Here is a 26,895-nt window from a genome sequence, read left to right as displayed (position 1 = left end):
CTTTTCCGCTTCTGTTCCGGTTTTTTTGCGGACCGTATGCGGAACCATTCACTTCAATGGGGCTGTAGAAAATACAGAAGTTACTCCGTGTGCATTCCGTTTCCGTTTGTCCGCATGGCCGTTGCGCAAAAAAGTAGTGCATGTCCTATTATTGTCCGCAAATCACGGTCCGAGGCCCCATTCAAGTCAATGGGTCCGCAAAAAAACCGCACACGGAACACATGCGTATGTCATCCATATTTCATCCGTATTTTTGAGGATCCATACTGTAGAAATGCTTTGCCCAGCCTATATTGCTCATGTGTTTGGTGATTAATAAGTTACTGTTTCTGTATACGATCCACAAAAAACGGATCAAATACGGAAACTATACGGATATGTTTTGTGCAATAACGGAACCGAAGAGGACTTAGGCTACTTTCACACTCGCATTTGGTGCGGATCCGTCATGGATCTGCACAGACGGATCCGTTCAGATAACACAACCGTCTGCATCCGTTCAGTACGGATCCGTTTGTATTATCTTTAACATAGCCGAAACTGATCCGTCTTAAACACCACTGAAAGTCAATGGAGGATGGATCCGTTTTCTATTGTGCCATAGAAAACAAATCTGTCCCCATTGACTTACGTTGTGTGTCAGGACGGATCCATTCTGAGCGGATCCTTTTCTATTCAGAATGCTTTAGGGCAAAACTGATCCGTTCTGGACCGCTGGTGAGATCCCTGAACGCATCTCACAAACGGAAACCAAAGTGAAAGTAGCCTTAAATCAGAGAGAAAAAAAAATCTCAGATACCAAACAACAGATCAGTGAAAAACGGACTACAAAACAACAACGGTCGTGTGCATGAGCCCTTACGAACGCATTTTGATTGCTGGCCCTGCACTAGAAAGTGTGTCTCATCCGAGAACAGCACCTTCCTCCAGTCATTTTTTATCCAATTGGCATATTTTTGGGCCTAATTCAGTCACTTTTTCATCATAGGGGCAGTCAAGAGTTGTTTGGCTTTTCCACCACCTTTCAAGAGTCATCTGTGTATGTAGAGTGATGGATTTTCACCCCAATTAGAAATTATGGAATATTATTGCAAAATATCAAAAACGCTCAAACATTACCTAAAAATGATTATTAATTGTACGTGTTTTTGGCGGTAAGTAATGGTGATCATAAGGTTAAATGATTTACCTTCAAAACAGAATAGACATAACAGTGTTGCCATAACCAAAATTATTTGGTCGTGTTCACATTAATTCGAACAATACTATATGTTTGCGGCTAGAGGTCTGACCCAAGCAGAGCCTAAGGCCTATTGCACACGACAGTATGTCCATTTCAGTGTTTTGCGGTCCGTTTTTCACGGATCCGTTGTTCAGTTTTTTGCTTCCGTTGTGGTTCCGTTTCCGTTCCGTTGTTCCGTTCCGTTTTTCCGTATGGCATATACAGTATACAGTAATTTCATATAAAAAATTGGGCTGGGCATAACATTTTCAATAGATGGTTCCGCAAAAAACAGAACGGATACGGAAGACATACGGATGCATTTCCGTATGCATTCCGTTTTTTTGCGGACCCATAGACTTTAATGGAGCCACGGAACGTGATTTGCGGCCAAATATAGGACATGTTCTATCTTTCAACGGAACGGAAATACGGAAACGGAATGCATACGGAACACATTCCGTTTTTTTTGCGGAACCATTGAAATGAATGGCTCCGTATACGGACCGTATACGGAACGCAAAAAACGGCCCGCAAAACGAAAAAAAAAAACGGTCGTGTGAAAGAGGCCTAAGACACAACTCCAGTAAAATATAAGAGTTCATCACTCCTGCCTATGTCTACTTGCATACATGGTCAAAAATCTCGGAAATCCATTTGAGTGTAAATATCCAAGCCACGGAGGTAAGAAGATTAGGAGCAGGGGATGATTACATATGGAACTGCTGGGAAATAAAGACCCCCTACTGATAAGTGACAATCAGAGAGCACACATATTGCTGACTGGTAAAGGAAGAGGGTGATAACATGAAGAAAAGTTCCCATACCCCATCCAAGGGAGATCTGTGATCGTTCTTTTTCTCTCCTTGCTCTCAATTGTAGCTTCTCCTCCCGCTTGTGCCTAGATCTTACCGTACAATCTCGTTTTGGTAAAAATCAGCTGCACCTTGCTTGCTTAGGTATGGCCTAACTAGCCAACCAGTGGGTGCTACAGTTAGACAAAAGCGTCTAGCCATGCACCAAATGTATCATTCAGCATGGGATACTATGATACATTTGGCACATCTTTAGCCTGCTCATCTAAGGCTACTTTCACACTAGCGTTCGGGGCTCCGCTTGTGAGTTCCGTTTAAAGGCTCTCACAAGCGGCCCCAAACGCTTCCGTCCAGCACTAATGCATTCTGAGTGGACGCGGATCCGCTCAGAATGCAGTCTGGCACCGTTTGTCCTCCGCTCCGCTCAGCAGGCGGACACCTGAACGCTGCTTGCAGCGTTCGGGTGTCCGCCTGGCCGTGCGGAGGCAAACGGATCCATCCAGACTTACAATGTAAGTCAATGGGGACGGATCCGTTTGAAGTTGACACAATATGGCTCAATTTCAAACGGATCCGTCCCCCATTGACTTTCAATGTAAGTCAAAAAAGATCCGTTTGCATTATCATGCATTATCATTTTTTGTTCATGGTAATGCAAACGGATCCGTTCTGAACGGATACAAGCGTTTGCATTATAGGTGCGGATCAGTCTGTGCAGATACCAGACGGATCCGCACCTAAACACAGGTGTGAAAGTAGCCTGAGCGTACACCGTCTACATGATTAGAAAATCTGCAACACACTATTTTTTTTTTAGCATTTTTAGTTTAGTTGACTTTTATTTTATTTTATTTCTTATCTGAACACAGGATGTTCTAGGTATGCCGTTTTATTTCCTTAGGCTTTTCTTCTAGGGAAAGTAATGCCAGTAAAAATGCTGGTACAAAATCTCATAAATAAGAAAAAACTACTAGTTCACTTTTCTCAGACGACTCTGTATATTCAAGACTGGCATCCATTTCTTCATCACTGATGGAGGCATCAGAACTTGTTTTCTGGCCACATGAACAAGCAGCTACCTGGGAGCCTATTTTGAATGTTTCTTGAGCAAAACGTGCCATTCTTCCTGGACGACAAGTCAGGTTTAAGGATTCTGACAAACCCTTGTGAGCATTTCTTAGTGAGCAGAAAGAATGGCACAGCTGAGCCCCTATGATAAGTCGCTTGATATTTCTCCTCAAGGCAGAAGGAGCAATACATCTGAGTAAACTGCATTCAAAAGCATGTGCTATACACAGGTGCACGTATACAGTGCGACCGGGCTACTGCATGTGGGTTACCGCTAATTGCTGGGTAGTTCATCTACTGGCTGTGGTTTAAAGGGCTTCTGTCACCCCACTAAACCTTTTTTTTTTTTTTGGTTTACTTCTAATCCCTATACTGCGATTTATGCCTACATGATCTAATTAATCATTTTGGTTCTGTAGTGTGTCTTAACCCCTTAAGGACGCAGGGCGTACCGGTACGCCCTATTTCCCGAGTCCTTAAGGACTCAGGGCGTACCGGTACGTCCTAACTTTAAATGCAGATTCCGGGGCCCCAGGGGTTAATTTGAACAGGATGCCGGCTGAAATCATTCAGCCGGCATCCTGTCACAACGACAGGGGGGGTCATGTGACCCCCCCCCCCCCCCCGTGTCGGCGATCGCAGCAAACCGCAGGTCAATTCAGACCTGCGGTTTGCTGCGCTTTTTGCTGTTTCTGATCAGAAACTTTAGAGTGCCTAAATTAGAGATTTTTCACCCACCCCTGCACGATTTTATGCCGGCGGGTGGTGCGGGGGGGGGTGTCGCAGGCGGTGGGGGCGTTGCGAGAGGCGGGCGGTGCGGCAGGCGGGATCGCGATCCCCCGCCCGCCTCCCCTTAAAAATTAGTTGGCTTCTAGTGGGTTATACCAGGGTGCCAGCACATTGCTGACACCCTGGTATAAACGGCTGACATCTGCGCAGATGTCAGCCGTTTAACCCTTTCCATACCGCGGTCCGTATGGACCGCTGTATGGAAAAGGTTAACTGTCATCGGTCAGGGAGCTCCCTCCCTCTCCATCGGGGGGCTGCTGTGCCTTTGCAGCCCCCCGATGGAGAGGGAGAGAGCCCCCCGACAGCCCCCCTCAGCCCTGTGCTTACCCTTCCCCGTCTGCGAAGTTGTGGCAGACGGGAAAGGTTCCCATGGCAACAGGACGCCTGCTCAGGCGTCCTGCTGTCCATTGCGCTGAACAGATCTATGCTAAAAGCATAGATCTGTTCAGTGTAAGTAAAATACAGTACAGAACCCTATAGGGTTCTGTACTGTATTATACAGACATCAGACCCACTGGATCTTCAAGAACCAAGTGGGTCTGGGTCAAAAAAAAATAAAAAAAAAAGTGAAAAAAGTTAAGATAAAAAAAAACATTTATCACTGAATAAAAATGAAAAAAATAAAATACACTACACATATTAGGTATCGCCGCGTCCGTAACGACCTGATCTATAGAACGGTCATGTTACTTTCCCCGCACGGTGAACGCCATAAAAATAAAAAAATTAAAACTATGAGAAAATTGAAATTTTGCCCACCTTACTTCCCAAAAAAGGTAATAAAAGTGATCAAAAAAGTCGCATGTACGCCAAAATAGTACCAATCAAACCGTCATCTCATCCCGCAAAAAATTAGACCCTACCCAAGATAATCGCCCAAAAACTGAAAAAACTATGGCTCTTAGAGTACTTTCACACTTGCGGCAGGACGGATCCGACAGGCTGTTCACCATGTCGGATCCGTCCTGCGGCTATTTCGCCGTGCCGCCGGACCGCCGCTCCGTCCCCATTGACTATAATGGGGACGGGGGCGGAGCTCCGGCACAGCACGGAGAAAGGCCGCCGGACTAAAATTACTGCATGTCAGGCTTTTTAGTCCGGCGGCTTTCTCCGTGCACCGCCGTGCTGCGCCGGAGCTCCGCCCCCGTCCCCATTATAGTCAATGGGGACGGAGCGGCGGTCCGCGGGCACGGCGAAATAGCCGCAGGACGGATCCGACATGGTGAACAGCCTGTCGGATCCGTCCTGCCGCAAGTGTGAAACTAGCCTTAGACTATGGAAACACTAAAACATGATTTTTTTTTGTTTCAAAAATGAAATCATTGTATAAAACTTACATAAATAAAAATAAAGTATACATATTAGGTATCGCCGCGTCCGTATCGACCGGCTCTATAAAAATATCACATGAACTAACCCCTCAGGTGACCATCGTAAAAAATAAAAACGGTGTTAAAAAAAGCAATTTTTTGTCATCTTACGTCACAAAAAGAGTAATAGCAAGCGATCAAAAAGTCATATGCACCCCAAAATAGTGCCAATCAAACCGTCATCTCATCCCGCAAAAAATGAGACCCTACTCAAGATAATCGCCCAAAAACTGAAAAAACTATGGCTCTTAGACTATGGAGACACTAAAACATTTTTTTGGTTTTAAAAATTAAGTTATTGTATAAAACTTACATAAATAAAAAAAATTGTATACATATTAGGTATCGCCGCGTCCGTGACAACCTGCTCTATAAAATTACCACATGATCTAACCTGTCAGATGAATGTTGTAAATAACAAAAAAAGTGCCAAAAAAGCTATTTCTTGTTACCTTGCCGCACAAAAAGTGTAATATAGAGCAACCAAAAATCATATGTACCCTAAACTAGTACCAACAAAGCTGCCACCCTATTCCGTACTTTCTAAAATGGGGTAAATTTTTTTCAGTTTCTACTCTAGGGGTGCAACAGGGGTGCTTCAAATGGGACATGGTGTAAAAAAAAAACAGTCCAGCAAAATCTGCCTTCCAAAAACCGTATGGCATTCCTTTCCTTCTGCGCCCTGCCGTGTGCCTGAACAGCAGTTTACGACCACATATGGGGTGTTTCTGTAAACTACAGAATCAGGGCCATAAATAATGAGTTTTGTTTCGCTGTTAACCCTTGCTTTGTAACTGGAAAAAAAATATTAAAATGGAAAATCTGCCAAAAAAGTGAAATTTTGAAATTGTATCTCTATTTTCTATTAAATCTTATGCAACACCTAAAGGGTTAACAAAGTTTGTAAAATCAGTTTTAAATACCTTGAGGGGTGTAGTTTCTTAGATGGGTCACTTTTGTGGAGTTTCTACTCTAGGGGTGCATCAGGGGGCTTCAAATGGGACATGGTGTCAAAAAAACAGTCCAGCAAAATCTGGCTTCCAAAAACCATACAGCGCACCTTTCACTCTACGCCCCGCTGTGTGGCCGTACAGTAGTTTACGGCCACATATGGGGTGTTTCTGTAAACGGCAGAGTCAGGGCAATAAAGATACAGTCTTGTTTGGCTGTTAACCCTTGCTTTGTTAGTGGAAAAAATGGGTTAAAATGGAAAATTAGGCAAAAAAATGAAATTCTCAAATTTCATCCCCATTTGCCAATAACTCTTGTGCAACACCTAAAGGGTTAACGAAGTTTGTAATATCAGTTTTGAATACCTTGAGGGGTGTAGTTTATAGAATGGGGTCATTTTTGGGTGGTTTCTATTATGTAAGCCTCGCAAAGTGACTTCAGACCTGTAGTGGTCCCTAAAAATTGGGTTTTTGTAAATTTCTGAAAAATTTCAAGATTTGCTTCTAAACTTCTAAGCCTTGTAACATCCCCAAAATAATTCAAACATGAAGTACACATATGGGGAATGTTAAGTCATCACAATTTTTGGGGGTATTACTATGTATTACAGAAGTAGAGAAACTGAAACTTTGACATTTGCAAATTTTTCCAAATTTTTGGTAAATTAGGTATTTTATTATGCAAAAAAATAATTTTTTTGACTTAATTTTACCAGTGTCATGAAGTACAATATGTGACGAAAAAACAATCTCAGAATGGCCTGGATAAGTCAAAGTGTTTTAAAGTTATCAGCACTTAAAGTGACACTGGTCAGATTAGCAAAAAATGGCCAAGTCCTTAAGGTGAAATAGGGCTGAGTCCTTAAGGGGTTAAAAATGTGCTTTTAAAATTAGCAAATTACCTTGCTACCAGCAAGTAGGGGGGCTACTTGCTGGTAGCAGCCGCATCCTCCGATCCTAAAGACGCCCCCTCCGCATGTTGATTGACAGAGCCAGGGAACGGGATCGTCCTCTGCTGGCCCTGTCTGCTATCAAGATCTCGCGCCTGCGCCGTAACGGTATTCAGTCGGCGCAGGCGCACTGAGAGGCGGACGCTCGCTCGGCCGCTCCATCCTCAATGCGCCTGCGCCGATGACGTCACATCTACACCTGGCGCAGGCGCATTGAGGATGGAGCGGCCGAGCGAGCGTCCGCCTCTCAGTGTGCCTGCGCCGATTGAAGACAGGTACGGCGCAGGCGCGAGAAATTTGAATGCAAACAGGGCCAGCAGAGAACTATCCCGTTCCCTGGCCCTGTCAATCAACATGCGGAGGGGGCGTCTTTAGGATCAGAGGATGCGGCTGCTACCAGCAAGTAGCCGCCCTACAACTTGTCCTGCAAAATATAAGCTCTCATAAGGCTATGTGAATGGAAAAATTAAAAAGTTAGGACTATGGGAAGGCGGAGAATAAAAAACAAAAACTCAAACATGAAAAATCTCAGGGTCGTGAAGGGGTTAATACTGTTGTCTTCCTGTTGTCTCTAGCAGTTGTGAGCAGCACAGATTCATGTTAACTAAAGTCCTTGGAGCAGCAGATACTTACACTTAAAAGGGATTCTGTCACCAGGTTTCACTGCTGTCAGCTAAAAATATGCTGATGTTCAGGGTTTCTTCCCGATTCTTAATGTGGGCTTATAAATGTCATCTGTGGGCTTATTTAGCTAAAAAACTGCTTTTACTAACCTGTCAGTCAAACAAATAAGGTGCCCAAGGGGATGTTAATGGATGCAAGGTGCCGGCCGCACCCGCCGCCGTTCGTGCCCAGCGCCGCCTTTCCAGGCTTCTGCGCCGCCTCCTAATCCTCTGTGCCGCCTCTCGCTCTCCCTCCCTCCCCCCTCCTCCTGCTGTAAGATCTCGCGCTTGCGCACAGGGCTCTGCCTGATACGCCTGTGCGGACTTCTCCATTTGGCTTCATACAGCGAAGTGCGCCTGCGCCGCCGCTTCGCTCAACCCCCCATATGCGCGAGATCTTACAGCAGAAGGAGGGGGGAGGGAGGGAGGGAGAGCGAGAGGCGGCACAGTAGGATTAGGAGGCGGCGCAGAAGCCTGGAAAGGCGGCGCTGGGCACGAACGGCGGCGGGTGCGGCCGGCACCTTGCATCCATTAACATCCCCTTGGGCACCTTATTTGTTTGACTGACAGGTTAGTAAAAGCAGTTTTTTTAGCTAAATAAGCCCACAGATGACATTTATAAGCCCACATTAGGAATCGGGAAGACGCCCTGAACATCAGCATATTTTTAGCTGACAGCAGTGAAACCTGGTGACAGAATCCCTTTAAGTGTAAGTATCTGCTGCTCCAAGGACTTTAGTTAACATGAATCTGTGCTGCTCACAACTGCTAGAGACAACAGGAAGACAACAGTATTAACCCCTTCACGACCCTGAGATTTTTCATGTTTGAGTTTTTGTTTTTTATTCTCCGCCTTCCCATAGTCCTAACTTTTTAATTTTTCCATTCACATAGCCTTATGAGAGCTTATATTTTGCAGGACAAGTTGTACTTTCTAATGGCACCATTTACGGTTGCATACCATGAAGCGGAAATAAAATTCCACATGGGGTAAAATTGGGAAAAAACACTATTCTGATAAAGGTTTTAAATTTTTTTATTTTTTACACTGTACACTATGCGGTAAAATTGACCTGTTATCTTCCTTCTCCAGGTCAGTACGGTTACAACGATACCACACTTGTATAGTTTTTCTTGCGTTTTCAAACAGAATTTTTTTTTTTACCTCTGAGGAAAAAAATACATTTGTATAACCATATTCTGACCCCTATAACTTTTTTGTAGTTATGTGTACGGGCTGTGTGAGGGCTTATTATAAAAAAATTATTGGGTAGTTGAAGTGACAAAAAATGGCAAATTGGCTGTTTTTATTTTTTTTCCCATTACACCATTTGCAGTATGCCCTTAATATTTTTTTCATTTTTTACTTTTTTAAGTCATCTTGGGTGACAATAACTGGCAATCATTAGATTGTCCATTGTGTTCACTGATGGCTAAATAGCCATCATTGAACACTTCATTTGTAATATAACAATACAATGCTGCCACCTATTGGCCTGTATCGTATATTCCTGAAATAGACTCCGAAGCCTGCTTGAGGCTTTGGTCTATTTCAGTTATGTAACTGAGATCGGGGAACCTGTCGGGGAACGCCGTTACCGGAGCGGAAGCGCGCGACTTCCGCTTCCGGACTGCAAAAATGCAGTGGTCACATTTGACCACGACATCTGAATCGCATACATGTGCCGCGAGTCTTTGCTGTTTAAAATAGCAGAAACCCGGCGGCTATGGCGCCCACGGCACGTGCAAGTGGGTGCCATGTTAAGGTACCGGACTTCCACCATACATATACGGCGGAGGTCCTTAAGGGAGCTTACACTAGGACAAACTAAGACAAACTGTGTGGGACCATCCATTCATCGGTGGATTTTCCATAAGCCCCGACAATTTTCGGACAGCCCAAACTGCTAATTCAGGACTGTTGACATTAGGGCAAGTACTTAAAACAGATGATGTAAAGTCTGATGTCATCACTTTACTACTACTATTAGGCCCCTTTCACACGAGCGAGTATTCCGCGCGGGTGCGATGCGTGAGTTGAACGCATTGCACCCGCACTGAATCCTGACCCATTCATTTCTATGGGGCTGTTCACATGAGCGGTGATTTTCACGCATCACTTATGCGTTGCGTGAAAATCGCAGCATGCTCCTCTTTGTGCGTTGCGGTGCGATAATCCACGCAACGCAGGCCCCATAGAAGTGAATGGGGTTGCGTGAAAATCGCAAGCATCCGCAAGCAAGTGCGGATGCGGTGCGATTTTCACGCATGGGTTCTAGGTGACAGTCTATTCACTGTATTATTTTCCCTTATAACATGGTTATCAGGGAAAATAATAGCATTCTGACTACAGAATGCTTAGTATAATAGTGCTGGAAGGGTTAAAAAAATAAAAAAGTTAACTCACCTTATCCTCTTGTTCGCGTAGTTCGTTCCCGGTCTGCTAGCTGTGTGCTTGGGCTAAAGGACCTTTGATGACGTCAGATCACATGCTCATTCACCATGGTGATGGACCATGTGATTGGAGCATGTGATCTGACGTCACCACAGGTCATTCAGCCCAAGCCCACAGCTAGCAAACTACAGACCGGGAACGAACTACGCGAACAAGAGGATAAGGTGAGTTAACTTTTTTATTTTTTTAACCCTTCCAGCACTATTATACTATGCATTCTGTAGTCAGAATGCTATTATTTTCCCTTATAACCATGTTATAAGGGAAAATAATACAATCTTCAGAACATCAATCCCAAGCCCGAACTTCTGTGAAGAAGTTCGGGTTTGGGTACCAAACATGCGAGATTTTTCTCACGCGAGTGCAAAACGCATGACAATGTTTTGCACTCGCGCGGGAAAATTGCGCATTTTCCCGCAACGCACCCGGCTCTTATCCGGGCAAAAAACATGACGCCCGTGTGAAAGAGGCCTTACTAATTATACAAGAGCCATTTCTGATGGAGCTGGAGTCAGAGTGCGGAAAATAGAGGAGTTGGAGCCAAAAGTCAGTCCTGTGTTGCAGAAACAGCTCTGTTCACATGCATGGAGCAGATTTTCAGTCAAAAACATTTCTCCAACAAATCTGCTGTGTGTGAATATATCCTTAGGCCAGTTTCACAGGAGCGTAATACAGGATCCATGATGTGGTGACCACGGTATCTTAGAGCTCTACAACCGGAAGCCGTGTGCTTCATGGTCCAAAGCGCCTTCCCCTGGCTGAGATCGGGGAAGCATAGCAGTAACAGGCCTGAGCATCTACAAGGCTTCCAGGCCCATTACTGGCAGGTGGCAGTCCTGCATTGGAATATTCTGAATTCTGTAATGGATAAAAATACATTACAGAATACAAATGGCAATCTAGCAATTGGATGTTATAGTCACCTAGGATGGCTTAAAAGTAAGTAAATAAATAACTATATATAGAAAAATTCTAATCATCCTCCCTTTGCCCAAAATAAAAAAAATAAAAATAAAATAAAGGCACCAATAAAGTGATCAGAAAGTCATACACACCCAATGCTATCATTGAAACGTACAGATCACCCTGCAAAAAATCTTCCTCACACATCGCAGACATAAAAATAAAAAAGTTATGGGGGTTAGAATAGGGTTCTTTTTGGTTTTTTTAGGTATTAAAACTACAGAAAAAGAAAAACTACACAAATGTGGTATCGCTGTAATCGTACTGACCGGGAGCACGAAAGGCACAGGTCAGTTTTACTGCACAGGGAACGCCGTAAAAACAAAACCCATAAAAAAACTGAGTTGCAATTTATTTCCAATTCCATCCCATTTGGAATTTTATTTCCAGCTTCCCATTACAATGTATGCAATATTAAATAGTGCCATTAGAAAGTACAACTTGTCCTGCTAAGTCCTCATACGGTTATGTGAACGGAAAAATAAAAAAGTTATGGCTTCGGGAAGTCCAGGAGTAAGAAAAAAAATATGAAAACGCGAAAAAAACTAAAAATCCTCGGGAACTGAAGGGGTTAAAACATAACCATTCTTGATTTGAAAGGTGTCAATAATTCGGAAGATCAGCGGTCACATAAAAAGGGCAAAAACGGAAATATCCGGGAATATTTCTTTGCAATAAGCTCTGCATTCTCAGCCTGCAGACATTGATCCCATTATAATCAGGGACCCAAGCAGCAGAACATCGACTGTCAGGCACAGGGGTATTATTAGCACATTAGGAATATTCAGCAGCCAGCGAGCCAAATCCACGCTAATCTGCGATTCTTAATTTTACCTGCTGCTTAATGAGCCACCTCGGCGCACGTTGTTCAGAGCCCACAATGCAGGAAAACACTGCAAACCCTCAAGAGGGAAATATAAATTACATTTTAGCAATAAGACTTTAATCCATCAAGACATGACAAAAATATATTCCGAGCATAAACAATATGTCACCGGCTTAAGCTGCACCCCGTGGCTAATTGGGAGCTGCCGTGTCACCTTGGAATTAGGCTATTGATTTAAGACGCGTCAGTATTTCCCAGCACCACATAATAATAATCCATGGAATCAGTCACTCGTCAAAGAATATTGGAATTTAGAGAAAAGGCGCGCACAAATGGGGTCAAACGGCGTATTCAAAGAATTAGCATACCTCCCAAAGCAAAGGATCCAGCAGCTGCAGAAGATGCCTGGACATTTCCATTCTTTACTGAGATACCTATGCACACCTGGAGGAATTTAAAAGGTTTCTCCAAGACTTCTTACAATTTGACGCAAGAGGCATTAGGTAATGGAATATATACCCCTCCTGAACCAGTCACCGATGTGTCATGCCCAGTGTTCACAAGGTGTACAGCTAAACAGACGGCTGCAGTGGATCAGGGGCTTACTGCATTGGGGTGCCTTCACACGCGGCAGATTTTCCATTCACCTTAATGGGGCATGCAGAAATCCCTGTGCCTGCTGCCCCATTCAAATGAATAGAAATGATTTTCAGTTTTGGAATTTTCTGACACAAAATCTGCCGCATATGAAGGACCACATGCATATTACCGCTAATTGCTGTATTTCACCTGTACTCAGTGGTAACCCACATGAGGTTACTGTGGCTCATAAAAGCACCATCATACATTCCCACTGAACTTAAAGGCTATGTACACCTTTGGGGGCAATTTTGTATTGTTGAATTGTACGCTAAAAATCTTTTTTTTCAATTAGTCTTTATTAAAAAATGTGAACCCTTTCTCTGGCGTTTTCTACAGCCTTTGGGCCAGATTTATCATGACTGACAGTTCACTCCACTTTAACATATGGCTACAGTCAGTTTTAGCGAAGTGAGATTTACGATCGGCCCTTTAAGACTGTAATAAATGTGGTTTGACGGTAGCAGTTTATCCGTCAGTAAGCGGCTTTACAAAAGTCGCACGTCTTTACGAAAAAGTCGCATGTTCTATTAAAAAGTCTCATAAGATAAGCATGGTCCTCACTGGAGTGAAATTGCGACTTTTTTAATAGTCCCAATAGTAAATCTGTCTAGAGATTCATTTACATAAGAAAACACGCCCACTTTCAGAAAACAGGCGAGCATAGTGCAGAGCAGAAAAAAGTCGCAAATTTGTGCGCAGTTTTAGCGTTGGGGACTTTTTTGGGGACTTTTTCACTTCATTATTCTGACCTGAGCTAATGATAAATCTGGCCCTTTGTGTTTCTCTAGTAGCAGGCTCTGTATTTTCACTGTTTCCTGTCAGGCAGCTCAGCTGATGGCCCCTTATCTCCTAAACACTTATTATAGCTCAGTTCTTATCTTACTGAGGGCACACACACACAAACTTATTTTCTTTCCACTTCCGTTCCGTTTTTTTGCGGACCGTATGCGGAACCATTCACTTCAATGGGTCCGCAAAACAACGGAAGGTACTGCGTGTTTATTCCGTTTCTGTATTTCCTTTTTTCTGTTCCGCAAAAAAGTTGTGCATGTTCTATTATTGTCCGCAAATCACGGTCCGAGGCCCCATTTAAGTAAATGGGTCCGCAAAAAATGCGGAACGCACACAGAACACATCCGTATGTCATCCGTATTTTGCGGATCCATACTGTAGAAGTGCTATGCCCAGCCCATATTGCTCATGTGTTTGGTGATTAATAAGTTACTGTTTCCATTTCCGATCCGCAAAAAACGTATCGCATACGGAAACCATACGGATATGTTTTGTGAAATAACGGAGCGGAAGAGGACTTAAATCGGAGGGGAAAAAAACCTCACATACAAAACAACGAATCAGTGAAAAACGGACCACAAAATACATCCGGTCGTGTGCATGAGCCCTGATAGGAATGTGGCTTAAAGAGGACCTTTCACTAGAATAAAAAATCTAAACTAACTGTACAGACATGGAGAGCGGCGCCCAGGGATCTCCCTGCACTTACTGTTATACCTGGGCGCCGCTCCGTTCTCCCTGTATAGCCTCCGGTATCTTCATAGTTAGGCTCCACCCAGGGGAACCTGCCGGCGTCTCCTTCTCCCATGCTGTAGCGCTGGCCAATCACAGCGCTCAGCTCATAGCCTGAGAGGGTCTAACTGACCCAGCGCTAGAACTATTCAACATACAGCACAAGCCGAAGAGTCCTGATATCTGTGGGAACGCTGCTCTCCTCGCCCCTTTCACACGAGCGAGTTTTCCGCGCGGGTGCAATGCGTGACGTGAACGCATAGCACCCGCACTGAATCCTGACCCATTCATTTCAATGGGTCTGTGTACATGAGCTTTGTTTTTCACGCATCAGTTCTGCGTTGTGTGAAAATCACAGCATGTTCTATATTCTGCGTTTTTCATGTGGGTGCAATACGTTTTTCACTGATGGTTGCTAAGAGATGTTTTTTGTAAACCTTCAGTTTTTTATCACGCGCGTGAAAAACACTCTTAAACGCATAGCACTCGCGCGGAAAAAACTGAATAACTTAACGCAATCGCAGACAAAACTGATTGAACTGGTTTGCAAAATGGTGCGAGTTTTCCTGAACGCATCCGGACCTAATCCGTCACACTCGTGTGAAAGGGGCCTAGTACTGTTTTATGCAAATCGACTTTGGATGTTTCATCCGAAGTCGATTCGCTCATCCCTACTCATCAGCTTACAATGTGTATTACACAGCTGGGGGTGACACAACTGCGAAGAGGCCGAAAATCGTACCAGCATGCGTCTGCTGCGGTTTCTAAGCTCAATGTTTGCTTTTGATGGGAAACAGCTGTTTCACCTGCAAAAGCCCATTGCAATTACAAATGGTCGTGTGGTTTTGCAGGTAGAATCTGTGGCATGTGCATGTCATCACAGTCTTTGTCCGCATCGCTGCTGCATCAATACTGCGCCATGTGGCCTCACCCAAAGTATGTGGACACCCCCCTAGTTACTGAGTTCAGGTGATCACTTACACCAGGGACCTGCACCTCTACTTAGAATGGAGCCCGCAAAGTCCCAGAGGGTGCACTGCACATGCGCGGCCGCCCTCCATTCATTCCTATGGGAGCGCCAAGTATCGCTTGGCTATTTTCATAAGTCCCATTCAAATGAATTGACGGAGCACCGTGTAAGCATGGCTAACGCTCCATTCACTTCTATGGGGCTGACGGAAATAGCGTTTTTCTGTCCGCCATGTGGCACAATCTGGTACAATAGAAAATGGATCCGTCATGAACTCCATCTTGGCTATGTTACAGATAATACGGATCCGTTTATGATGGACGCATGCGGTTGTATTATTGTAACAGATCCGTTTTTGCAGGTCCATGACGGATCCGCCTAAAACACGAGTGTGAAAGTAGCCTAAAAAGATTCAGCACCCTGCCTAAACCGTTAAAATCCTGCTTATCATTACAGGAACATTCACAGTTGGTGATATCACAGCTTATCTACTCCCTTCTGACCTCTGCACAGAGCATGCCTAGAAAACTGTCCCGTAGGTCAATGAGGTCCCCTCCTGACCATTGTGTCTATGGCCCAAGCACATCTCTAGATGCTGTTAAAGGGGACCTAAACCTTTCCAGAAACTGCAGAGTTTCTCAGACTGCTCTGTAACATCCAGGTTTCCCATGCTGGAAATACTCCTTTCTGTAGATCTGGATTCTGTACTTCTCATGTTGGAAAAACGAGATTTTTGTATAACTTACCAGTAAAATCTCTTTCTCGCTCTTTCCTTGGGGGACACAGAAGACCTTGGGTATAGCTCATCTCCATAGGAGGCGTGACACTAAGTGAGAACTGTTAAGCCCCTCCTCCACAGCTATACCCTCAGCCTGGAGAGAGAGACTGCCAGTTGCGTGTCCAAGTAGTGAGAAAAGGCAAAGTCCAAAAGTGGAACCAACAAGCCAACTACCCAACGGGTAAAACAAACTCGGAAACAAAGAATGGGTGGGTGCTGTGTCCCCCAAGGAAAGAGCGAGAAAGAGATTTTACTGGTAAGTTATACAAAAATCTCGTTTTCTCGCCCAATTTCCTTGGGGGACACAGAAGACCTTGGGACGTTCAATAGCAGTCCAAGAGGGGAGGGACCACAGCACCAGGGCAAAGCACCCGAAGGCATCAAGAAACCGCCGCCTGCAGACCAGGCGGCCCAAGGCAGCAGACGCCGAGGCCCCAGCACGCACCCTGTAGAACCCAGTAAGGTGTGCAAGGAAGACCAGCGACCGCCTTGCACAAAAGCATGGCCGAAGCCTAATGCCTCCGGCCCAGGAGGCACCGACCGCTCTGGTGAAATGAACGGTGACACCAAAAGCAGAACCCTGCCCTTGGTGCGGTAACCACAGCAATAGACACAGAGAGCGAAGGAAGCCACCCTGGAGGCCGTCAACCCTTTGCGCGGACATCCTGGAAACACAAGAGACCGAACGCCGACAAGAGCCGGAGATCTCCAAGGAATAACTGCAAACCCAAACAATCTCCAAGCGGTGAAGCGCCCGTTCCCGGAGACGGGAAGGGGATGACCAAAGCCTCGTAGATAAGAAGGCAGATACCACCCTCAGAAGGAAGGGACGGGATGGAGAAACAGCCCCGTCCTGGAAAAGGACAGAGGGCACAGAACACGAAGGGCCACCCATCAGGCACCCGTCAGACATGATGGCAACAGAAAACACAACTGTACAGGACAGCAGGAGTAGGGAGAACTTCTACAACGGCACCAAGGGAAAGAGTGGAGCGCCAAGAGCTCAGTGTGTAGTTCCCAGGGCGGTACCAGGGAACGGTACAGAGGAACCAAAGAGCCACTCTGTGGAAGAAGGTCATGACAGGCCCAGGAGGGCCAGAAAACGCTGCAAGGGGAAGGACAGCGCCGACACTTGACACTTCAGTAACAGAGTCCCAGTCCCAGGCCGGACTAGAGAAAGACAAAACCAAGGGAGAGAAAAGCAGAGTGGGGGAATGCCCCACTTACCACAAAACCTAGTCAAGAACCCTAAGTCCGACAACCGAACCCGGACGAAGCACAGTCGGGAGCGAACACTAGCGCGCTCGCAGGAATCGCCTGGCAAGCGGGAAAAAAAAACCCAATGTGATCAGGCGCAGACCAGTAACACGGCCCAAGGGTCGGAAGAAAACTCCCGTCGGCCCCCGAACAACATAGTCCCGTATCCAACCGGAGTGGGTGAGCAGAAGGACAGACGGAAGAAACCGGAAGGGTCCGCCCAGCAGCCGACAGATGCCAGGACAAGACAGGCCAAAGTCCAAGTCGACGTAGCCACCACAGGAAGGAGTTCTACAGTCCTGGTGAGGGAAAGTCAAGGACAACCGTGACCGAAGGGTAGTCCTCCCAAGTTACCGAAAAGGTAAGTCCAGCAGGACCATATGCCCAGAATGGAAAGGTAATCTGCACCCAGCGGGAGGACAGAACGCAATAGGCCTGGCAAACAGGCACACAGCTAGTACTGCCAGCGAAAACGAGGGAGACGGTACGAGACCACAAGTAACACCGGAACCATCCAAATGAACAACCATGCTCACCCCCGAAGGGGAGGGGGCAATGACGAAACAACCTCTGAGGCCTGGCCGGTGCAGAAGCCACCTCGGAGTGACAAACTCAGAAAGGAAGCCAAAACAACCGAGCCGGCGAGGAAAAGCAGTCGAGACAGAGGTCGGCATAACACCCTCCGAACCGAAAGGAGGAATGGCAAACAGGGAAGCCACAGGACAGTTCAAAAGCCGAAAACCTGCTACTCTGTGAGACGACCTGCACATCGCCTCGCAGAAGGCGAAAACCCGGAAGAACCCAAAAGTGGAGGTCCCTCAGACCTGGATAGACTAGCACCCAAGAGAAGTTGGGTGACCTACCCGAGAGGAGCGGTCTGTTCCTGGTAGCAGATCAGACTGAAGTGCAGAAGGCGCCAAAGACAACGCTCTCGACCCGACGGCTTGTGCGGGGAAGCAATGTCACGGGAGGACGAACGGGTACGCATCAAGGTACCCCGAACACCCCCAGGTGGAAGGGCCAATGAACATGGCTGGTGCAGTCACAACGGGACCACACCAGAGAATGAGTGCCACCCAGCTCGGTGCAGTAGCGAGCCAGCAGAGCCCGTCTACATATATACAAGGTATACAGCGGTGAATACATTGGGCATTCATTTGTTGTGTGTTGGACAACACCTTAGGCTCATACAGGTGGACAGAATGACCTCTTCAGAAAAGAGTGCAAAGCTAGCGACAAGCAGCCTCACCCCAAGAGAAAAAAAAAAAAGTATGTCGCAGGAGGAAGGGAGGCATACGTACTAGCAAACCGCAGGCAGCGAGAAGGCCAACCCACCCACGGGAGGAGAAGGGAAACACGGCCCAAACAACGCACAGAGCGCACAGCCAAGCATCCCACAGTATCCATGGAAGTGCAAAGTGCAACCCGAACGGGAGTAATGCACAAGGCTAGTACAGGGGGCATGCTATGGAACGCAAGCAGTCCGCCCAGAAAAGGGGGAAGAAAGGCACCTGGCAAACTCTGCAGACGGCAAGAGTGCAAAGGCCCGCACCAAAGGACCTAGTGAAGGGGGAAGGGCACGCACAGGATTATCCTGGCATTAAATTATTGTGCAATAATCCAACCAACACCGAATTTTGTGAGAGTGCAACGAGTAGTTCGCCAATGAAGGGGAACGTCCAGTACAGCATATAGAAGGACAGCCGTGAATCTCATGAGCGCGCAAATTACCGCCCACGGAATAAGAAGTGGTCATGCACAAGGCCAGCACCGTTTCCAAAGGGAGTGCAAGCAGCGCACCCATGTTTAGAGGGCCATGCTCCCGGCCAGCAACGTATTCGGTGAGGGTGCAATGAATCGCACACGGCAGCATCGCATCCCAGGAGAGCGCGAGCACCCCGCCACGGACGGGGCCATGCACATGGCCAGCAACGTACTGGCGCAAGAACAAACACCGTCAGTGAAGGTGCATGTATGTCGCCTGAGGAGAGGAGGCATGCCCATGCCGGCAGCAAAGCCAGCGAGAGTGCGGTACACCGCCCAAGGAAGGGGGGGGGGGGGGGGGGGCCATGCCTATGGCTGGCAGCGGATCCGGTGAGAGTGCAAGCACCCCGCCATGGAAGGGGGTCAAGCACGTGGCCAGCAACCTACCGCGAGAGAACAACCCCAGCCAGGAAGAGTATGTATGCCGCCCGAGAGAAGGAGGCATGCTCAAGGCCGGCAGCGAAACCAATGAGAGTGCAGCCTACCGCTTATGGAAGGGAGTCATGCACAAGGCCGGCAGCGAATCCATTGAGAGTGCAGCGTTCCGCTTATGGAAGGGGGACGTGCACATGGCCGGCAGTGAACCCAATGAGTGCAGTGTTCCGCATATGCAATTCTTCTGCCCCAGAAGGGGGTCATGCACCTGTCCGGCATTAAATCCAGTGAGAGTGATGCACATGGCCAACCTGTAACTGGAGAGGCGACGTTCTGCCTATAGACGGGGCGCTTGCCCTTGGTCAGCGCCGTATCCCGGGAGATGGCAAGGGTCCGCCTAGAAGGGGAACATGTAGCTGGCCAGAACCGCAGCCGAGGAGCGCAACATGCCGCCTACGGAAGGGGGGCATAGCGTGCGGCCAGCACTACTGCATCAGGCTGCAGCGTCCTGCGCAACCATTCCGTTATTTATTAACTTTATTCCTTTTTTTTTTTTTTTTTTTTTTTTTTAAAACACAGCCACTCTGAGGCAAAAAAAAAAAAAGGGGCCACCATACAGGGGCACAATCTCACACAGGCCCACCAGGAAGCCCAGAACATAGAGGGTGTCCTCTAGATGGGAGCCGGCCCCTGGTGGCCGGTACCCAACAGGTTAAAGGGAACCTGTCACCCAAAAATCGTCTATCAAGCTGTTTACAGTACCTTATAGTGCTGTGTCCTCGTTTCTCGATGCACTTTTTCTTCGTTTTGCCGCATGTCTGCTCATTCAGAAATCGTAGTTATATTCAGCTGCTGCCCCGTGCTGCAAGTCAGGCTTGAAGTCACGGGGGCAGCGGCCTCGGCGTCTTCCATGGCCCTCTCCCCGCCCCCTGCCTCTGTGACTGACACCCGAACATCCGAATCCGGGACCGCGCTCAACGGCCGCATGCGCAGTAAAGGGCGGCAGGAGCGCGGTCCCGGCTGCCGCGCGTACTACGGGCCGTCTTACTTTCGCCGCACTGCGCATGCGCCCGACATCCTGTATCAAACGCGCCCGCGCCCGGCATCTGGGCGCGGGCGCGTTTGATACAGGATGTCGGGCGCATGCGCAGTGCGGCGAAAGTAAGACGGCGCGTAGTACGCGCGGCAGCCGGGACCGCGCTCCTGCCGCCCTTTACTGCGCATGCGGCCGTTGAGCGCGGTCCCGGATTCGGATGTTCGGGTGTCAGTCACAGAGGCAGGGGGCGGGGAGAGGGCCATGGAAGACGCCGAGGCCGCTGCCCCCGTGACTTCAAGCCTGACTTGCAGCACGGGGCAGCAGCTGAATATAACTACGATTTCTGAATGAGCAGACATGCGGCAAAACGAAGAAAAAGTGCATCGAGAAACGAGGACACAGCACTATAAGGTACTGTAAACAGCTTGATAGACGATTTTTGGGTGACAGGTTCCCTTTAACAAACCTCCGGCCTAGGGGGCGGCGCTGCGATCCCCTGGGGGCGGGGGACCTCCAGGCGGGAAGAATTCGCGCCGCGAGAAGTTCCCGCCCCCTCCAACCGAGGCTGGAAGTTTGTGGCCTAGTAGGCCGTGAAGCCGGGGCCTAGATTTTCGCGGCGCCCGGCCGACCGGGAGTACCGGCGGTCGGCCGGGACCGGGAGGGAGCCGGCTGACTAACGGCCGCGGGTGCCCACCCCGCGGGCCGGCAGAGACAAAGGGCCGGATTGCGGCCGTGCAGGCCGAAGCCTGGGTCAAAAGTTTGCGGCACCCGGCCGGGAGCCGGCTGACGCATGTACTAACGGCCGCGGGTGCCCACCCCGCGGGCCGGCAGAGACAAAGGGCCGGATTGCGGCCGAGCAGGCCGAAGCCTGGGTCAAAAGTTTGCGGCTCCCGGCCGACCGGAAGCCTCAACAGTCAGCCGGGGCCTGCCGGAGCATCGCGCCCAGTACATGCAGGCCGTGAGGGCCTTGCGTCCGGCAGCTTCTGGAGCCGGCAGCTTCTGGAGCGGGCCCCTGGCCCTAGACACCGGTAAGGAGAGCGGGGGGGGGGACCCTGAAGTCCAGCACTGCACCCCCTGCCCTAACGGACCAGGGCAGTCAGCGCGGGCCCCCTGTACTGAATCTGCGACCGGTAAGGGGGAGGGCCGGCATAACCCCTGTGTCAGAGGCAGCTAGGAGCCGGACTCCGGTCCTAAAGCAGATTCCTCCACAGCAATCCATTGCTCACCCCTGTGCAATGCCCTATGAAGGGGCAGTGTATAGTCGCCCCGTGGTCACCAGTATGGTGGTGGTGTGGGGCTTGGGCAACAGCTGGACATGAGAGACAGCCCTGGAGCCAGAAACATGGCTGTTCCCAACGACACCTCAGGGGCCAGCCTAGGTCCAGCAGGGACCAGTATGGGGGTCCAGCACGCAGGAGACCGGGGAGGGAATGAGGGGAACGTAGGGCTGGAGAAGCCTCTCTCTTACCACAGCCGTCTTCACCCTCGGTCCGTTCCAGCAGGGTCGCCCCTTCAGCTACTGGCACCGTAGTGGCAGGACGCTGGAAGAGGGGCTTGGCGTGCGGGCGACCCTTGCGCTGGCGGGATGCAGGGGAGCTGGGCTGCCCTGGTCCACCTTGCCTTCTGTGGGGGAGGCAGCAGTGCGGATGACCGGCACTGGCGCAGCTCGACCCCGGGAGAAACAGAGAGGTCTAGTGCGTCTCTGTTGTCCCTGATGATCTGAAGAAAAAACAAAAGCAAAAATCAAAACTAAAAACCAAACAGGAGAAAAACAGCCCTGCAGTAGCAGGGAGTGTCTTGCCTCCTTGGACACTAAGCAAAAACTGGCAGTCTCTCTCTCCAGGCTGAGGGTATAGCTGTGGAGGAGGGGCTTAACAGTTCTCACTTAGTGTCACGCCTCCTAGGGAGATGAGCTATACCCAAGGTCTTCTGTGTCCCCCAAGGAAATTGGGCGAGAAAGCTGAGCATAGCCGGGTAAACCCAATGGTGCAGAACGCTCTGAGAAATGCTGCTACTACTAGCATGGTTTCAGCAAAGGCTACTGTGCAGGCAAGATGGCAGCCACCATAATCCTCTTCAGGAAATAGGATTGAAAAAAAATCTACAATCAGAAAATAACAGCAGATTAGAAGGAAGGGAGAGGTGTCAGTATCTGATTTTAACAAGCAGCTAAAAAAAAATAGGCAGCACATTCCCTTTAAGTATTCCCATCACAGACATTGGGAGCAAATCACTGGGATATGCACCCAAGGTCTGATAGGTGCGGGTCCCACCTACAACAGAGCCCGCAAAGACCCGGAGGGCGCACCACGCATCACGGCTGCCCTTCATTTGTTCCTATGAGAGCGCCGAAAATACCCGGAGGGTCACCTGTGGTGACGTCACATCACATGGTACAATCACAGTGATGGACCATGTGATGATCTCAGTGACGTCACCACAGGTCCTGAAGAAAGAACAGGAGACCGGCAGCTACGCGATCAATTGGAGGAGGTGAGTTATTTATTTTTTATTTATTTTTAACCCTCAATTGACCTCCTCTTTGGTGTCCGCCTCCAGAGCAGAATGGAGACTAAACTGATGCATTCTGAGTGGATCCTTTTCCATTAGGAATGCATTAGGGCAAAACTGATCCATTTTGGACCGCTTATGAGATCCCTGAACGGACCTTACATACGGAAAGCCAAAACACCAGTGTGAAAGTAGCCTTAGGCTGGGTTCACACGGGCGTGACGGATTTGTTCAGGATGCGTCCTGGGTGTACTGCGGCAAACCCGCGCGAGTAGGTACCCAATTGCAGTCAGTTTTGACTGCAATTGCGTTCCGTTGTTCAGTTTTTATCACGCAGGTGCAATGCGTGATAAAAATGCGAATGTGGAAATATCTTGGCAAAAGACAACTTTTCCCATTTTTTTATACAAAGTTGGCATTTGACCAAGATATTTTTCTCACCCAGCATGGGTATATGTAAAATGACACCCCAAAACACATTCCCCAACTTCTCCTGAGTACGGCGATACCAGATGTGTGACACTTTTTTGCTGCCAAGGTGGGCAAAGGGGCACATATTCCAAAGTGCACCTTTTGGATTTCACCGGTCATTTTTTACACATTTTGATTGCAAAGTTCTTCTCACACATTTGGGCCCCTAAATTGCCAGGGCAGTATAACTACCCCACAAGTGACCCCATTTTGGAAAGAAGACACCCCAAGGTATTCCGTGAGGGGCATGGCGAGTTCCTAGAATTTTTTATTTTTTGTCGCAAGTTAGTGGAATATGAGACTTTGTAAGAAAAAAAAAATTATAATAAATCATCATCATTTTCCGCTAACTTGTGACAAAAAATAAAAAGTTCTATGAACTCACTATGCCCATCAGCGAATACCTTAGGGTGTCTACTTTCCGAAATGGGGTCATTTGTGGGGGTTTTCTACTGTTTGGGCATTGTAGAACCTCAGGAAACATGACAGGTGCTCAGAAAGTCAGAGCTGCTTCAAAAAGCGGAAATTCACATTTTTGTACCATAGTTTGTAAACGCTATAACTTTTACCCAAACCATTTTTTTTTTGCCCAAACATTTTTTTTTTATCAAAGACATGTAGAACAATAAATTTGGCGAAAAATTTATATATGGATGTCGTTTTTTTTGCAAAATTTTACAGCTGAGGGTACTTTCACACTAGCGTTTTTCTTTTCCGGCGCTGAGTTCCGTCCTAGGGGCTCAAATCCGGAAAAGAACTGATCAGTTTTATCCTAATGCATTCTGAATGGAGAGTCAGTCCTTCAGGATGCATCAGGATGTCTTCTGTTCAGTCTTTTTGACTGATCAGGCTTTTCAGAAAAACGTAGCATGCAGTATTTTTACCTCCGGCCAAAAAGCCTGAACACTTTGACTGAACGCCTGATCAGGCTTTTTTCCCATTGACTTGCATTAACGCCGGATCCGGCGCCGTGTGTTCAGTCAAAACGGATCCGGCTTTTGCATGTTAAACCCGAAAAATGTGAAAAAAAAGTTAAAGTCCATAAATGGCGGATCCGTTTTTTCCAATGCATTTTTCCATTGTGATCGAAAGCCTGATCAGGATTCAAATGTAATCCGTTTTCACACGTTTTTCCGGATCCGGCGGGCAGTTCTGGTGTCGGAATTGAACGCCGGATTAAAACAACGCTAGTGTGAAAGTAGCCTGAAAGTGAAAAATTTCATTTTTTTGCAAAAAAATCGTTACATTTTGATTAATAACAAAAAAAGTAAAAATGTCAGCAGCAATAAAATACCACCAAATGAAAGCTCCATTAGTGAGAAGAAAAGGAGGTAAAATTCATTTGGGTGGTAAGTTGCATGACCGAGCGATAAACGGTGAAAGGAGTGTAGTGCCGAAGTGTAAAAAGTGCTCTGGTCATGAAGGGGGTTTCACCTAGCGGGGCTGAAGTGGTTAATACAGAATGCTTAGTAGAAGGTCAATTGAGGGTTAAAAAAAATAAATAAAAAATAAATAAATAAAAATTAACTCACGTCCTCCAATTGATCGCGTAGCTGCTGGTCTCCTGTTCTTTCTTCAGGACCTGTGGTGACGTCACTGAGATCATCACATGGTCCATCACATGGTACATCACCCCGGTGATGGACCATGTGATTGTACCATGTGATGTGCCGTCACCACAGGTCCTTTAGCCGGCAGCTCATGATTAAAGAAGTAAGAAGAGATCGGCAACTACGTGATCAAGAGGAGGAGGCGATTTAATTTATTTTTATTTTTTAACCCTCAATTGACCTTCTACTAAGCATTCTGTATTAAAGAATGCTATTATTTTCCCTTATTACCATGTTATAAGGGAAAATAATACAGTGAATAGACTGTCATCTTAGCAACCATGCTCGAAAATCACACTGCATCAGCACTTGCTTGCGGATGCTTTCAATTTTCACTCAGCCCCATTCACTTCTATGGGACCTGTGTTGCGTGATAAACGCACTATTTAGAGCATGCTGCGATTATCACGCAACGCACAAGTGATGCGTGAAAATCCCGGCTCATGTGCACAGCCACATAGAAGTGAATGGGTCCGGATTCAGTGCGGGTGCAATGCGTTCACCTCACGCATTGCACCCGCGCTGAAATCTCGCCCGTGTGAACTCAGCCTTAGGTCCTCATGCACACGACCGTTGTTGTGTTCCGTGTCCGTTCCGTTTTCCGTGATTTTCTGCGGATCCATTGACTTTCAATGGGTCCGTGGAACATTCGGAAAATGCACCGTTTGTCATCCGCGTCCGTGATCCGTGTTTCCAGTCCGTGAAAAAAATATAACCTGTCCTATTTTTTTCACGGACAACGGTTTGCGGACCCATTCAAGTCAATGGGTCTGAGAAAAAACACGGATGCACACAAGATTGTCATCCGCATCCGTGTCCGTTTTTTTTCCTATCATTTGCAAGGCAAACTTGACTTAGATTTTTTTTTCTATTTCCTTCATGTCTGATGATCCTCCAAAAATCAAGGAAGACACACGGAAACAAAAACGGACACGGATCACGGAACAACGGAACCCCGTTTTGCGGACCGTGAAAAAATACTGTCGTGTGCATGAGGCCTTAGGCTAGTTGCAGACTAGTGTCAGATATCGGCAGGGAACAGCCTGTCGGACCTCTATGCACTCCGGCGTTGCCCAGAAGAATTGGCGGCCATGCAGCAGTTTTCTTCCAACCAATTCTCAGCATATTTACCCGAATACGGCTGGATCTCCGCCGGTCCACACTATAGTGAATGGGGGCAGGCGAAGCCTTACACCAGCAGGGTGCTGAACCTCCTTAAAGAGACCAGTCCTGTAAGGAGACCCATTGCCAGTGTTCTATGGGATGGAGGTTTCTCTCAAGAGCCACCTATTAGTAGTGGCCCCCTATTAGTCAAGATCCTCCAGTTTGTGTTTACAGAAGTAGCTTCATACGGTACGTGACCACTTCAGCCAATCACTAGCCTCAGCGGTATATAACGCAGGACCGCAGAGGCCAGTGATTGGCAGCAGCGCTCACATGCTGTATACAATGTCAACGTTGCAGCCTGAACACACAGGGCAGAGCGGCGGGGAATTACACGGTGGGTCTTATGCTCTCTTATTATAATAACCCATTGGGGAGATTTAAAACTGGTCTATAGCAACCAATCAGATTCCACCTTTCATTTTACAAAGGAGCTCTAGAAAATGAAAGGTGGAGTCTGATTGGTTGCTATGCATTACAGCCGTTTTGATCGAGTGGCACTGGGATTTTGTACTGCACTTTATCATGGAGTCCATTGCCCAGTGTGAATCAGGACAGAGCCGATACATACATGAGAATGAAGGGTACAGAGCAGTCCTCTACCTGTGCTGGGGGCTGCTGCCTTCATTACAGTCTATGCAGATGCCGCTTCTTCAGCCACATCCATGTGCACGGGCACTTCCGGCCCAGCTGTGCAACCGCAAAACAAGTCCCCCTATCTAG

At 47.6% G+C, this 26,895-nt stretch overlaps 1 protein-coding gene across 4 annotated transcripts in view; it reads right to left on the bottom strand.

The window, feature by feature from the left end:
* The window catches only part of GSTCD (glutathione S-transferase C-terminal domain containing), a 217,070-nt gene that overhangs the window by 190,009 nt on the left and 166 nt on the right, over positions 1 to 26,895 (bottom strand). For 2 of the 4 annotated variants that reach the window (XM_044302529.1, XM_044302557.1), the window contains exon 1: positions 26,776 to 26,873. The exons of 1 other annotated variant lie outside the window; for it this stretch is intronic. In XM_044302529.1, the coding sequence (XP_044158464.1) occupies positions 26,776 to 26,800 (25 nt within the window). In that variant the 5' untranslated portion in view covers positions 26,801 to 26,873. Of the gene's footprint in view, positions 1 to 26,743; positions 26,874 to 26,895 lie in introns of those variants that run through there. One more of the 4 variants, XM_044302538.1, reaches the window with a different exon arrangement.

The sequence above is a fragment of the Bufo gargarizans genome, chromosome 1, assembly GCF_014858855.1.
Source record: "Bufo gargarizans isolate SCDJY-AF-19 chromosome 1, ASM1485885v1, whole genome shotgun sequence".
Taxonomy (NCBI): Eukaryota; Metazoa; Chordata; class Amphibia; order Anura; family Bufonidae; genus Bufo; species Bufo gargarizans.
This window is presented reverse-complemented; position numbering and strand designations above follow the sequence as displayed.